The 15,523-nt window shown below is 56.7% G+C and overlaps 1 protein-coding gene across 1 annotated transcript in view; it reads right to left on the bottom strand.

Moving 5' to 3' along the window:
• Window positions 1–15,523, bottom strand: part of LOC122911200 (c-Maf inducing protein) — a 220,256-nt gene that overhangs the window by 79,620 nt on the left and 125,113 nt on the right. Inside the window, exon 2 of the mRNA XM_044255667.1 lies at window positions 4,715–4,840. Coding sequence (XP_044111602.1) covers window positions 4,715–4,840 — 126 coding nt within the window. The remainder of the gene's footprint in view (window positions 1–4,714; window positions 4,841–15,523) is intronic.

Consider the following 15,523-nt stretch of genomic DNA (forward strand, 5'->3'; position numbering starts at 1 on the left):
GCCGGGCAGGCAGCCGAGCCAGCATGACTTGGCCCCACGGGACATGGGGCATAGCTCAGAGACTGATGGTCACTCGACTCAAGCATGGGAAAGAGCCCCTGGAAAGAGGCAGGCCCGCTCAAGCCAGCGCCAACTTCTCCCAGCGATAAATCTTTCGAATACTGGAAGGGCCCGTTCCAGGCAATTTCTGCCTAATTTCCTCTTCGAAAGTTGCCAAGTTCTCTCTCATTGTTGTATTGTCTCAAGAGGTGAGAAAAACAGCCAAGGGTGCACTGTGGGTGACTGTTCCCAAGTTCTCCTTCCTGGCCCAACTTCTTAGGGAAAAAACAGCACGTGCTTTTCAGAGCGGAAAGCTCCTTCTCGCCGGCTTCCAGTAAGAAGGGAGCCCGCCCTGCCCCTGCCCCTGCCGCCCGGCCTCTGGAGATCCTCTTGGGAGAAGAGCCAGTCTCGGAGGGTCATTGGGAAGGGACAGTGTCCTGGTTCTGGTTCTGCCCAGAACCTGTGTGAAGAGCGGGGGCCTCTGTCTACTTCCCATGGACACGTGGACACCGACTGCGAGGCACGGATCCCCCGGTGGTCAGGGCCACGGGGGTCCAGAATGCTGCCCACCCCACCCCGTGGGCCGGCAAGGAGCCCCCCAGGTGCTTCCATCGCGTCATTTATGCTCTTGTGTAGTCACCTCCTCACAAAGAAACACCAGCACAAAGGGCGTTAAGGGGGGAAAGAAGATAAATAGGTCCTTTCCGCACCCGGGGATCCTAATAACATGGCATTAGGGGCTCACGCTGAAAAACACAAAGCATCCAGAAACACACCAATTGCACCAGGCTGAGAGGCTGGCGTCTTTGGCGATTGGACCTGCGGGCAGAGCGCGCTTGGTGTCTCTGGGCTGGGCGAAGGCACGGGGCCTAAGAGCCGCTCTTAACCTTCCCTGAACTCGGATAGGTCAGCTCCCAGGGGTCCGACTGAGGCACCGATTCAAATGCTAACAAAGCAGCTTTGTAAGGAGGTCCCTGGGAGAGGGACGGAGGTTGGAGAGGGAGGAACAGAGGGAGGAGGAGACACAGAGGCAGTGAAGTCGAGAGGCACAGAGAGAAGGGCTGGGCTGGACAGAGGCCTGGAGACAGACATCAGAGAAATGAAACTGCAAGAGAAGCAGAGAGTGAAACATGGCGAGAGACAGATTCAGGAGGGAGAGAGGGAGAGAAAGGGGGAGAGAGGGAGAGAGAGAAAGAGGGGGAGAGAGGCAGAGAGAGAGGGACACAGAGAGATAGAGGGAGAGAGAGAAGGGGAGAGAGGGACAGAGAGAGAGAGACAGAGAGAGGGACAGGGAGAGAGAGAAGGGGAGAGAGGGACAGAGAGAGAGGGAACAGAGAGAGGCAGAGGGGAAACAGATTCACATGGATCCGGAGAAGCTCTCCGAGACCTGAGAGCGAGGGGCCGGCAGGAGAGGGTGGGGACCCCCTGCAACCCGACCCCACTCCCAGGTAGAAGAGCTGCGCGTGTGCAGTGACGCTGGGCGACCCCAGACCCTCGAGCCCCGTGAGGCCTCTTCCTCCGGCCGGGAAGCCGCGCGTGGAGCACAGGCTCAGGAGTGGCGCTGGGGCCCAGCCCTGTCCGGCAGAACTTTCTGTAACGGTGGGGCGTTCCTGACCGCGCTGTCCCACGGGCAACGACGTCCATGTGGCGACTGAGTGGGCGGCGAGGCCGGTGGCCCGCGGATCCGCCGTCTTCGTCTGACACACGGTGACAATGCTGATGGCCCCGTGTGGCCGGGGGCTGCCGTCGGAAGGCACGACTCGGGGCATTTTCACCCTCTGCCGACCAGGAGCCCGCGCAGAGCTCGTCCCATCAGCCTCGTCCCCCGGGCACAGCTGGGGACGTCTCGGTCCCTCCCCCCCCTCAGCAGGGAGGGCTGCTCTCTCGTGCCACAGCTCTGGCTCCGGTCACGTGAACCAGGACAAATCCAAAGCAAAGCATCCCAGCGCTTGTCACAAGGGCCTGTGAGATGCACGGTGGCCGGCACCTCAGGGCACCAGCCTGGGGCTCCGGGTACCTCTCAGCCTCCTCCCGGCCCAAGGCTCACTCCACGACGACTGGGAAACCATTCCCCTCCCGAGACGGCCGCGCCACCCATGAGTCACAGGAGTGGGGAGGAGGGTGATGACGAGAAGGAAGCAAGGTAGAAGCGGATGGAAGTGGCGGGAGGCGCGCTGCACCCACCTGGGCTCCCCGGGTACGGGGGTGGAGGGCTGCGTCGGCGTCCCCGTCCCAGCTCTGAGCCTGGCTCTCCTGCTCTGTCTATCCGCAGAGCTGGGGGGCAGGCAGCAGGCGAGCAGGGGGGATGCTGGAGCGGGCCCGCCTGTCGGCTCGGCAGGGGGAGCTCTGACGTGCAGCCGCCGGATGCGGCCCTGGCCAGGCGAGTCATCACAGCCGGCCCGCAGCCACGGCCTGGGTTAAAGGGACATTCCACTGCCCGGCAACCCATGTGTCTCCAGGCCTCACTGATGTGCAGCCTTCCTTGGGGGTACGCTTCCTGCTCTGACCCAGAAGCAACGAGGCCCTCCCGTGGGCGAGGCAGCGACTACAACTCCCCCAAGGAGATGGGGGCTCAGGGACGCACCTCCTCCAGCTGGGCTGTTTCAAGCCCCCCCCCACCCCTGCCTCCCTCCAACGTGCCCACATTCAGACCTCTCTGCCCTGCAGCTGGATGGATCCTTCCATTTCCCCCTTTTCCCCGTCACCACTTAAGAACCCTCAGCAGCTCCCTACTGCGCTCAGGACATAGCCTTGGCTTCTTCACACAGCCAACAAGCCCAGTACGATCTGGCTATGACCCAACAGCCCTGAACACATCCACGGGGCCCTGAACATGCCTCCCCCTCTCCCACATTTATGCCTTGCACCCGCCTTGCCTCCACCCCCAATGTGTCCCCCCCATCCTGGCGCACTCCTACTCACCCCTCTATGCCCAGTTCTAACGTCACCATCCCCCCGGGGAGCCTCCTCTGGAACCCCTAGACCGAGTGAGTCACTCCCTGCTCTGGGCTTCCAGTCCTCCGGGATGTGCCTCTCTTTTAGCTGTCTCTGAAGCCACCGTTTACCATTCCACCCCCCAGAGGGCCCAGATCTCTTCAAGGATGGGGCCGAGGGTCTTATTTGCCTTCTGCCCCAGCACGGGGGCCAGACTGGCTCAGCATCTCCACAGAACCCTGTTTGTGCCCCCCGGAATCTTCCCCTGTGGCTGAGGCCCCAGCCCATGGGAGCCGGACGGACAGACACGAGAACTCTGCCCACTGGAGGTGAGGAGGGAAGAGACGAGAGCCCGCGGAAGAAAGAAAGATCGCTGATGTGGAGGGGACCAGGGGCAGGAGGAAAACACGGGGGCAGGCATGGCTTGGTGTCCTCCAAAGATGACAGTAAAGATGAGGATTCTCCTAAAGAATGAGCTGTTGCAATCAGCTTGTGGAGCCTGCGTTCCTCAGAGGCTGAACGGCGCGCCTCCTGGGTCGAAGGCCGTTACGCAATCTCGTGGCCACTTTGGAAACATGTTTGAGGGAAGCGTCTCTTTGGGCTCAGGGCAGATTTCCCTGGAGTGACAGTGAGAAAGAAACTGTTGCTGAAAGAATGGCCTGTTCTCCCAATGATGAGAGAGTGCATTCTCTCTAACGAGGAGTCTCAGACTTGGGGGTCCCTGCTGGAAACTGGGGTGGCTCTGCCTGAAAAGATACAGAACATGTCCTGTGCTTGCGCTACAGCAATTTTTTCTGCCACGATTCCATTCTTGGTGGACCCACCTCTCCCCGACCACACAGCCTTGGTAGGGCTTAGAGTACACGCTGCCTAAGGTCAAGGGTGGGTATGGAACCCAGGGTAGGGCATTCCCTGGGAGGCATGGGACTACAGCAGAGCCAATCGGAATCTTCTATGAGATTTTCTAGGAAGATACTAGAAGGAGAATGGACTTTCACATTTTTAAAAGGACAGAAGTCCATCTTTCCCATGCATGGAGAGTCCCTCCCTGACAATGAAGTCAACCCAGAGAAGCAGAGCCAGGAGATGGAAAGAAAGAGAGGCACTGAATGTTAATAGCATTTGACTCCTGGATCAAGCTATGCTTGAAGGCCTCTCTTAGACTTCCCAGTTACCTTAATACAGTTACAGCATCAAATTCTCTTTTTGCCTCAGAGAGTTTGAACGTTTGCATCATTTCCAACCAACAGCCTTGACCGAAACATACCAAATGCTCCCTTTCCCAAGGGGAAAGCTCATATATCCATCAGAGTCTCAGGACTCAGGCCAACGAGAAGAACTTCCTCTCCACTTGAAGTACAGCAAAAGGTAGCATCCATTACTAACTTGCTTTTCTATAGCCTTTTAAGGCCTAACAACATGGCTTTGTGCCTCAGTTTCCTCATCTGTAGAATGAAGATCAGAAGACCTATTTCTCAAGTTTGTTAAGAGAAAAAAAAGCACAAGACAGAAAGCTGTGGGCCGCAGCAGGCCGGCAGTGGGAGCTCAGTCTGGGCATGTTCCCTCTTCCTTTGTCCCAGAGGGACTTGGTTTCTACCTTTATTACAGCGGAGGAAAAAGCACCCTAGGCTAAACAACCTTGCCTCCTGGTGGTTGGCGGTCTTCCTCGGAGGGAAAAGAGGAGGGTGAGGGCACGGGGGGCAGGGCACAGAAACTGCTTGTTCATGTTTGTTTCTCCTACCTGCAGTAAGACCGTTCCCCCAGGAACCGTGAGCTGTAAACAGTACTTCGGGGCGTTCTCCCAGGACAGCAGCTGAACGTCCTCAATAGCGCTGTAGGAGACTGAGTTTTCCATGTACCCAGTTGGCTGCAGCAAATAAAAAAAGAGAGAGAGAGAGAAGAAAAAGAAAAGACACACATTGGTTACAAGACAGTCACAATATCCATGCCTCAAAAGAAGGTTCCAGAAAACATCCCCACCCCAGCAATAAGCAGGCTGGTACAGACACTGGGCAACTCTGGGAACCAAAGGAATTCGGTCTTTCCTGGCTGGCAGCACCCTGGCTGCAGGAAATGGGTCATGGTGGCAACGCGCCCATGTTTGGGGGTGCAGAGTCGGAACCGGACTGGGGGCATATGGAGGGCAAAGCCTGTGCATTGTCCCTTTGGGCATCTGTGGGGCTTAGCACAGGGCAGGCTCTGGATCTCTTCAGCCCTGACCGTGGCCAAGCCACCACCTTCTCCTGCCCAGAAAGCCCAGAAAGCCCAAAAAGCAGTCACAGACCCCACCGGCTTCCCGGTCTTATCTCCCTCCACAGACAAGCGCTCGCCACTCAGCACCCAGTCCCATGGCCCACGTCGGCACACTCGATCCCCTTATTCCCTGCTTGGTGTCCTTCCACAGCTCTTGGTGGCCCAAGTATGCAACCCGCACACCCATCCACCCTCTCTAGGCCCAGTGGGTCTGGTCCTGCTCCTTCCTTGAGCCCCATCTGCTTTCTTCTCTTCGTACACCTCCCCAGTGGCCTACCTGCCAAAAGCGTTGTAAACTCAGCCTGCCCCTTGTCCTAGAAAGGTTGTGGCTCGATCCCTGGCCTTTCCTCCTCTACCGTCTAGGCCTCAGCTGCACGGGGACTTCAGGGGGTCCTGCTACCCTCCAGACCCTATAACCCAATGGGTCACATCCCTCCCTGGACCCTCGCTGCCCCCCCACACCCTATTTAATTACTGGGGACTGATACTGTGTGTCACCTGCGGACATCTGCCTCCTGGCCAGGCCGCAGCTCGGGGAGGTCAGGCCCATGTCTGTCCTGATCCCTGTCCTCTCTCCCCAGCGCCCGGCACATAGCAAGAGCTCAACAAGTTGGGTGCAAAGAACAGAAACAGCTATCACTGATCAGTGCTGGGGTAAGGGTGGGGAGAGAGAAATTCACGGCCACTCACTGCCGAGTGAGCTCCCCTGTCCTGGAGAGAAGGCACCAGAAACCAGGGGGACGCACTGGCCACCAGGTCGCGGCAGGGTCCTTGTCACTCTGACCCCAGGAAGCCACGCTCGAGCAGCATCAGAGGCGAGTTTAACACAGCTGAAACGGCAGACTGTAACAGCTAACATCTCCTAAGCCCGGACAGGCGCCCAGCATTCCCCTGGCAGGTGGCAAGCGCTCTCTCCTTCCATGCTCACAACAGTCCCACGGGGCAGGGGCCAGGACCATCCCATTGCACGGATGGGGAAACCGAGATGTCCTGTGATTTGCCCATGGTCAGCCAGCTGGGAAGGGGGCTGTCCAGGGCAGAACTGAACCCGTGACTCAGAAATTAGCACCTTAACCGCTCCGTTGAGCTGCAAGCAAGAGGGGAGGAGATTTGAAATCCGTGGCCTGGCAAGTTCATTTTACTGTCAGGATTTAGGACCTCCATAAGGGTTTCAATGCCCATTTCTGTCTGCCAAAGTAGAGATAGAGTTGGGGGGGGGTGCGGTGGAGAGGGGTGAGGGCGTGAGGTGTCTCAAATTTTCCTGATACGATCAGCCGCCAGGCTCAGGAAATAAGAGATTGATCAATCAATTTGTTCATTCACTCATTCATTCACCTGATGTACTTATTAGGCACCAATTACATTACAGGCCCATGTGCCAGGTGCTGGGGATACAGCAGTAGATAAGACAGGAGCCCAGCAGTGCAAAGAGACAACAAACAAAAGAGGCAAACAGCAAGTGCTGTACCAAGATTCCAGATAGGGTGCCCACGGGCTAGGAGCTGCAGCGCCCTGGACAGGAACGTACATCCTGGAGCCTGTGGCCTGTGCCAAGGCCCAGGGGTGGGCACTGGCTGAGCATGTTCCGGGAGGAGCCAAAGGCCAGGGGGAGGAAGGCTCAGGGAAGAAAGGTCTTGGCGAGAGGGGCAGCCACTCCCAGAGGGACCTGTGGGCCCTGCCAGGGGTCCTCGTGGAGGGCTGCAGGGGGAACAGACCCAGGAGGAAGGGGCAGAAGCAGGAACAGCCTGGAAACTCCTGCCCGGGTCCAGGTGGCGCAACAAGCCTGCCGGGGCCGGGGGGGCAGTGGAGGGTGGAGGGTGCGGCGGCGGCCCCTCGGTGCCAGTCCCCCAGCCGCTGTGTCTGACCAAGATGGTCACACTGGTACTTCCCAGAGGCCGATGTGTGGGCCCCCCGCACCCCTCACCCTATGCCAACAGCCCGGGTACTATCATGTTCTCCACGTTCTGCCGTCAGGGTGACTCAGCTCGCACAGCACATCTTGTCCCAAGAATATCGGTGAAACTAGGGGTCTGGAGGATGGGTTATACATTTATTTTCTGAACCCACGTTCAAATATTTATTGTTTGCTGCGGACTGTTTGTCTCCCCTGCTAGTGTTCCAGCACCAGGGGAGCAAGAATTTCCACCTGGTCTGTTCCAAGGGCCCAAACAGACCGTGGCATCTGGAAGCTGATCATTATTTTCTCCATAAACGAAAGAATATCTTCCCAAATGAAAACGTGTTCATCCGTGTACTACTTACAATCACGACACATAACATCCTTGGGAAGATGGTTTTTGGGAGTCTTTTAAAAGTTAAAAATTAAATTAATAAATTAAAAATTAATAAAATTTTTTAAAATGTCCTTTAAGAAGCAACGGCACCATGTACCTGCTGTGCTGAAGGCCCTTCTGTATGGCTCACACCCGCCTCTCTCCCTCCCCAAAGTCCAGTCAGTCTCCAAACTCCAGTTCACTGACCCCTCGATACAGCCAGAGACCACGGGACACAGGCTACGACGTGGCCACCAGGACATGCGGGAACGGCCGGACCACGCCTCACCATAGAAAGAAAGGCAGGCCCGTCCGGAAAATCATTAGGGCTTGGTTATTCAGACCAAGGAAACGGCCGGCCTCATTCCTCTAGAAAGACACCTTGAGGTCTCGAGGCTTCTGCTTCCCCGCGGCCTCCTCAGGGCCCCGGAGACGGGACGAGGCTCTGCGCGGCCCCGTGCTCGCCCCGAGCCCCCGGCAGCACGCTCCGGGAGATGACGGCTCCTGACTCCCGGGAGGCGGGGCTTGCTAACCGCCCGCGTCTGCCTTTCTCACGACCCTGCTTCAGCTGCCTCAATGTGGCCTTGATTAGAAGTTGCAACATAGGCTTTTTGGGGAAAGGTTGGGTATAAATAAATACATACTGGTTTTTAATAGCAGATGTACTGCTTTCCCACTGTTGGAAGCAATAGTGGCTAAAAGCAAAATCTGTAGAATGAACGGGACCTGTGTTTGAGCCTCTTACTGTGTGACATTATGCAAGTTACCATACCTCTCTGAGCCCATTTTATCCAATGGTAAAATGAGAATTTAATAGACAGGATTATCAGGAGATCCCATTATTAAAGGAGTTCCGATCTGTCGAGGGCTTAGAGCAGCATCTGGAACTTCCAAAAAGCCGAATAAAAGGAACTACTGTGAGAAACGATAAACTGCATCTCTGGGGTCCTCCTCCCCCAGACCCATAATTCGGATGTAACCGAGACAACATCAGATAAACCCCAACTGACGGATGTTTCTCAAAACACCTGACCAGGATGCATCAAAACCCAGGCAAGTCTGGGCAAGCGTCCCCAGCTGGAGAAGCCTGCATCCACAGAGACTGACCACCCCACGCACTGTGGGCTCCCCGATGCAGTCCTGGGACAGAAAAAGAACACTGGGTAAAAATGAAGGAAAGTGACTAAAGCATGGGCTTTAGTAACAGCATATCAGTACTGGTTCGCTGGCTGTGACAAAGGTATCATGTTTCTGTGAAACGTCAACCACCAGGGTGGCGGGTTTGGGGTACAAGGAAACTCCATACTGCCTTTGTCACTTTCCCGTATATTCTCCCACTGTCCCAAGATAAAGGCTCATGAAGAGAAATGAATCGCTACCACGCTGTTGAGCCCCCAGGGTCGTCTTTCCAGACAGAGCCCTGACGGGAGCCTGGGGGGCTTGCAAGGGACAGGGGCCGACCGGGACCGAGAGCCCCTGAATGCTGTTCTTCAGATTCAGGTGTGAGCCAGCACTGGCCACGGACCCCCTCTGTCCTGGGTACTTTCGCGCAGCTGGGGTGATTTCACAGATAACTGGTAATTCCTCCGTAATCTGAACACAATGATCAGAGAGTGGCGGTGGAGGAGATTCCTACGTGGGGTAAAGGCTGAGTCAGATGAGAAGGAAAATGAAATTCTCCTCCTGGGGGAAGCTAGGAAACCCAGCTCTGCAAGGTACATGTAGGAGAACAATAAGCAGACCAAGTTATCTCTCCATGTAGAGGCAAGGCGAGACATATGGCAGGATTCCCCTCTGCGTGACATTCTGGAATGAGCCAAGCCCTGGGGCTTGAAATCAGACCAGTGGCCACCAGCGGCTGGGGCGGAGGTGGGGACCAGTTACCAAGGGCATGGGGGAGCTTTCTGGGGTGGAAGTGTTCTGTATCTCCATCACAGTGGCAGTCACCTGACTGTATACCTTTGTCAAAACTCAAATCTATATGCTAAAAGGGTGGATTTTCCTGAATATAAATTATAATTCAAACCTAAGAAAGACGATGCGTGAATATTACAGATAATTTGGAAGATGATGAATGGAAGGCAATCTTGCAGATAAAATCATGTCAAGACCACTCATTACGGCTTTGGTATACCACCTTCCTGAGGATTTTTAATACACAATTTTTTTTTTTTTTAAACAGAGCCCGAGTCACAGGATACTTAGGGTTTTGTAAATTGTCTTTTTTTTTTCCTTCCTTCCTTCCTTCCCTCTTTTTTTTTCTTTTCTTTTCTTTTTTTTTTTTTTTTTACATAATGTTACATCACACGCACCTCCTATATTCTGGACAATAATTTCCAGAACTATCATTTAGTGGCTACAAAACATTTTGGCTGCTCTTTATTTTATCACGGCTCCCCCCCGGACCATGGACAGTGTGGTTGTTTCATTTTACGCTACTATAAACAACTCTACAATGAACATCCTTGTGAAACATGTTTTTCTACCCTATATTTAGGATTATTTCCTTAGGCCAGATTCCCAGAAATGGAATTAGTGGGACAAAGGGCAAGAGCATATTTTATGTCATTGCCAAATTGCTCTCATTAAAGAGATATTAAGAGACCTGGGGAGCCCTGGCTAAGGCTGGAGGGGACTGTGCGCTGGGCCCCGAGTCTGGCCAGGTCCCACCAGAAGCCTTGCTCTGGCCCAGGTGACTTCGGAGGGACTACCCGGCTGCCAACTGTCCACGAGGTGAATGCAAGCCTGGGTCTGGGCTCCTGGGAGGCTGCTTTCCCGTGGTGGGGGGTGCGGAACAGGTTGGAACGCCTTTGTCCTTTTGCTCTAAGGACTGACGAGGGGCTACCTCAGTGGGAGAAACTGGGGCTCGGCCAGACTGGGAAGGGAACACTCTGCTTCTGCTTCTGAGATGATGAGCTTCTTCAGGGCCCCCGGGGATCCCCAAAGCCCTCCAGCCTGCCATTCCAAGTGGGGCACCTTCTCGGACTTCCCCATCAGAACAGGCAGGGTAAAGGGTGACCGAAAGCACCTGAAGCAGCATCCCCCGCTGCCCAAAGGCCCCAGGCTTCCCTCCCCCACTGCTTTCCGGGGAGCCAGCTCCCTCCACCCAAACCTGCCTTCTGGTTTCCATGGGGATTTCTCTAAAAGCCAATGTGAATCATGATGTCTGCGACCCCCAAAATGAGGTTCCAGGCTGACTCAAGGTACAGACTAGGAAGGTGCCCAGTGCCACTACCGGGAAGGGGAGCAGGGAAGAGGCTCCCAGACCCCAAGAGGAGAAGAGGGTCTGGAAACCCCCTCCATGTGCTCCCTCCCGAGGCCAGTGGATGTAGGAGGCCGGGGAACCTTGTCCGTCTGGGGACCTGGGCAGAGAACAGCAGGCTGTTTGGCACGGGGCGGGGATAGTTGTCTCCCCGGGCCCCCGCTGGGTGAGCCACGCTGCAGACCGGTCCCTTCTCTGCCCGCGGGGAGGCTGCCTGAGTCAGCATGTCGGGGGACCCGCTCTGCACGCCCTGACTGCCCCAAGAAAAAGGCTTGGTTCCTGCCGCTCAGCCCCTCAACGCACGGCCTCAGAAGAGACAGCAGGTCGGAGGACGGGGGCGTCCCTTCCAGCCCTTCCGGACAGGCAACGGCAACAATGACAACATCACAATGGTGGCACCTCGGGGCCACAGAAGGGCTCCAACTGGAGGAGGGGGTTTCAGCTCCCCCTCCCCTGCGGCTCATTAGAAAACAGAGCGGAGACGCATGTGATGTACAAGGAAACGCCGACCATTTTCAGACGTACAACTCCGTGGCATTTCGGGCACTTGCCATGGCCCGCAACTGCCCCTCAGTTCAGCTCTAAGACGCGTCCAGCGCTCTACAAGGTGACTGCACCCCCGCGAAGCGGTCGCTCCCAGGACCTTCCCCCACAGGGCTGCTGACCCCGGATTCGCCTGTGTAGACATTTCACCTCGACAGAATCATACAGCACGGGTCTTTCTCTCTGGGTCTTTTCATGTCATGTTTTGGGGGTTCATCCACATGCAACCAGGTATCCGTACTTCACCCCTCTTTATGGCGGAGTTAACGCGCCACCGAGCAGACGGGCTGAACCCGGTTTATTTTATCACGGGGGGTTTCCACCTTTGGGGTATGGGGAAGCGTCTGACACGGTTTTCAGGGACAAGGAAGGAAACGGGCTCTGCTCACACAGCCTCGTGGAGCCCCCCGCACCCCCCCAGAAAGACACAAGTGCCCCGGCCGGCGTTCCTGGCACAGTTCCCGTGTGGCCAGCCCAGCGCTGAGGACTGGACCTCCTCTCACCACACGGCACACACCGGTGGGGGCCTGGCTTCACCCCCCCACCCCGATCCACACGCTACAGGCAAAACGGAGGCGCAGACCCCTGCCTTCAAGAGACAGACCCAGGATCCCATCTCCCAACGGCCAGGAGGGTGACCTTGGCCCCGCGTCCCGCCAACTCCACCAGCCGGATCCAGACCCGGCGTGCGTACCTGCGGGCACACACGGCACATGCACACGCACACTATGCACAGAGGGGCCAGAAGCTAGCCTGGCCGGGGTCCCCAGATCTGCCCGCCTCCTGCGACCCAGCCCCGCGGGTCCGCAAGCCACCTACAGCTCCATTTGGCCTTGGGGGCAGAAACCCACACGGGCTCACTCGGAAAAGGCCTGTCAAAATATTTTGATGTTCTCTTTAATCCCACAAAGGGAAAGCTGTACCGCAGAAGCAAAGCGGCGGTAACAATTTGCTGCTACACGGGTCAGTCTGGGCCCCGGTCCCGGAGCAAATCTCCCCAAATGCCTTTCACACCCCCCTCCCTTTCTTTCCATAAACCAAAGACACCCAACATAATTTCGGCCTTTCTGGCTGCCCCGGGGGCACTGTTGCTGCCGCCACCCGCTGGTGAGCCCGCAGCAGCCCGGCGACGCTCTTGGGCACACACGCTCCCCGACTGGCCTCTGACTTGGAGATGCTGTGCCTGTCCGGATGCTTCTCCAACCCTTCCCCTGAGGCCAAAAGGCGGCTTCTTCTCGCAGCCAGTGGCCCTTCCCCACACCCGACCTCACAAGGTCGCTGCCGTTCTGCTGTAGCCCGTGGAGCCAAAGCACCCAACTTGTTAGAGCTACATGTAAAGCAAAAGTAACTTGGTTTTGAGCGAGAAAGTCTCTCGTGAGGAAAAATACACCCATCTTGTGTTTTGTGGTGTTTGGTTTACTCTTTTCTTGGTTGTAAGGAACTTAATAATCCAGCCCTGGCTCCCACTGAGGCCCCGAGGGGCTGACCGCAGGCGTGGGTGCCAGGAACCCCTCCCTCTGCCCTCGTGTCAGGAACTCTCAGGCTGGGAGCAAGCTCGCTGGCTCCCCACGCCTCCGCATCCCCCTTCCCCCTCCAGCTGCCCCCGTGGGAGGCAGGTATGACCATCACCCCCGAGGTAGACCAGATGGAGGTTCCAAGCTTGGCCCAACTGCACACAGCTCTTCGGGACAGAGCTGGGAGGAGAACCGAGACCTTCAGGGCACATGCCCCAGCCTCTGTCTCCAACAGGTAGTGGGTTCAAAACCAGGGGGATGACCACAGGGAGACACTACCACACCGTCCTCCGGCAGAACAGTTCAGGTGGGAAACAGTGACAACTGTCCACTTTGGAGACCTGTGCGCTCGTATCTGTGGAAGCCGGACACGTGTACCCCCTGCGACCAGCTGTCCCAGTCCTACGAAGACGTGCTGACCTATGTTCTCACGAAGACCCGTGCACACATGTTGCCTAAACTCTCAGCAGCCCTAGATCGGAACACACCGGAGACCTCCCAGACGTCCGTTAACAGAAGAACGGATGAAGAAAGTGTGTGCTGGCCCCGTGGACCAGTACACGGTGAGAAAGCGTGATCCGCGACTACACAGAACAGGCAAATGGATTACGTGAACCTAACGTTGAGGGAGAGAAACTAGACACAGAAGCACAGACACACGCTTCCATTCACATCGAGTCCAGAAGGAGGTAAACCCCCTCCATGCTGCGAGAGGTCAGTGTCCTGCCTACTGGGGTGACCAGCTGTCTGGTTTGCCCAAGCCCCGGGGGGTTTCTTACAACTCTGGATGTTCAGCACAAGAACCAGCAATGTTCTGGGAACGCCAGGGTGAGCTGGTATACTACCGGTTACCCCCGCAGGGGGACAGTACTAGAAAGGCGCCAGAGGCAGCTTCTGGACGTTTGGGACCGTTCCAGGTCTAGATTCAGATGGATGGTACCACACTGCTGACGTGCGTCAGGCAGGACACAGCACGTACACTTCCAGCATGTGTGCCGTGCTTCGATAGGAGATTGTTTAGAAAGTCACAAGTTTGAGAGTCGAATCCACTTGTAGGCTGTGTGGCCTCAGGCGAGTCACTTGGCCTCTCTGAGTCTCCATTCTCTCCCTTGCGAAAGTGAGGCAGTATTCAGACCCATGAGGACGGCTATTTTTAAAAAGGGAATCACAAGTGCTGGAGAAGATACGGGAAAACCGGAACCCTCGTCCACGCTGGCAGGAACGTGAAACGGTGTAGCCACTTGGGAAAAAGTTAGCCAGAGTTTCCACATGAGCCTGTGGGGAGTTCTACGGCGTGTGACTTACACTGCAGTAAAGAAGGGAGCCGTATACCTGCGTTGAGGGTGCTGTGCGGAGTAATGAAATGCGCTTCCTGTGCTCAGCACCTGTGAGAACTTGCTAGTGTAACTCCGAGGGGGACACACACGGCGGCTCCAGAAGGCAGCTGGGAGGGGGCTGCAGGCAGGGGCACGAAGAAGTGAGGGCTCATCCGTTTGAGCTCACGGAGTTAGACGCCCAGCACGGGGCCAGGTGCTAATCAGGAGCTCATTATACCAAGGTGATTATTTTCAAGCCTCGACAAGAAGGAAGGAGGTTGAAAGGTTGTGCCAACCTTTCCAGATTCCTCCCTCACCCCCAGATGACCCCAAAAAGATAGCACAGAGAGGAGTGCTCTGGCTTGGAGTCGGCCCTGAGCGCAGGGGTGATCAGGCAGCTCCGGAAGACCAATGTCAAGCGGGAGCCCATCCGTCCGACACTGCCTCCCCCAGACTCACTCACCCACGTCCTCTTGCCTCATCTCAGCCAAGCCCACCTTGGGGGCCCGGGAGGGGCCACCAGGCACCAGAGCCGAGGGCCCCTTTTCCAGCGGCCCAGACCTTGGCAGAGGAGTGCCTGGAGGCTGGGCCGCGAGGGCAGGGCCAGCCAGGGCAGGCCAAGGCTGATCTCCATGGGCTGCACTCCGTGGAGACGGTCAGGAGGCATGTTCTGGCTCATTAATCATGAGTCCGGCCATGGCAGCTGCCCCCTTTTATGGGCAAATGGCTCAAGAGGCTTAGTGACAGAGGAAGAACTGGTATTTCCATGTTCGGACTCTCCAACCTCAGTCACCACTGTGGCACGGAAATCTGCGTCCCCAGGGCGTGGTGCTCCACACCTGTGCCCCTGGGCACCTGGGCCACGCGAGGGGCTCATGGCCGCTCTTGAGGGCTGTGACACGAGCCGCACAGTCCCGCCCACGAGTCAGGAAATATTTTTAGGGAGCAACAGTCGAGGAAATCCTGAATGCCAGGCCCTGGGGCCGTCACAGGGAGCATCTGGCTGACTCTTCACAAGGCCCCGTGGAGACGGGCACCGCTGGGACCCGCATCTCGTGGAGGAAGAAGGGGAGGCTGGAAGCGGCTAAATGGTGACCCAGGTCACAGCCGGCTGGCAGAAAGGCCACAGTGCGGACATAGAGGTCAGATCCGTATTCTCTGTACCATATGGCCCGCCCGCCCCACGGGACGTCGGCCTGGGAGCCCCAAGATGGCCAGGGTGTGCCACAGCGGGCCTTGTGATGGGAGGCAGAGGTGTAGGCAGGTACCAACAACACAATATGGTAAGCACTGTAATCGAGAGGCAGAAGGTACAAAGGACAGGGGTGGGGTGGAACCACTGCGGGAAGGCTTCCCACAGTGACCTTTGAGCTGGGTCTTCAGGTGGAG

This window comes from Neovison vison, chromosome 7, assembly GCF_020171115.1.
Source record: "Neovison vison isolate M4711 chromosome 7, ASM_NN_V1, whole genome shotgun sequence".
NCBI lineage: Eukaryota > Metazoa > Chordata > Mammalia > Carnivora > Mustelidae > Neogale > Neogale vison.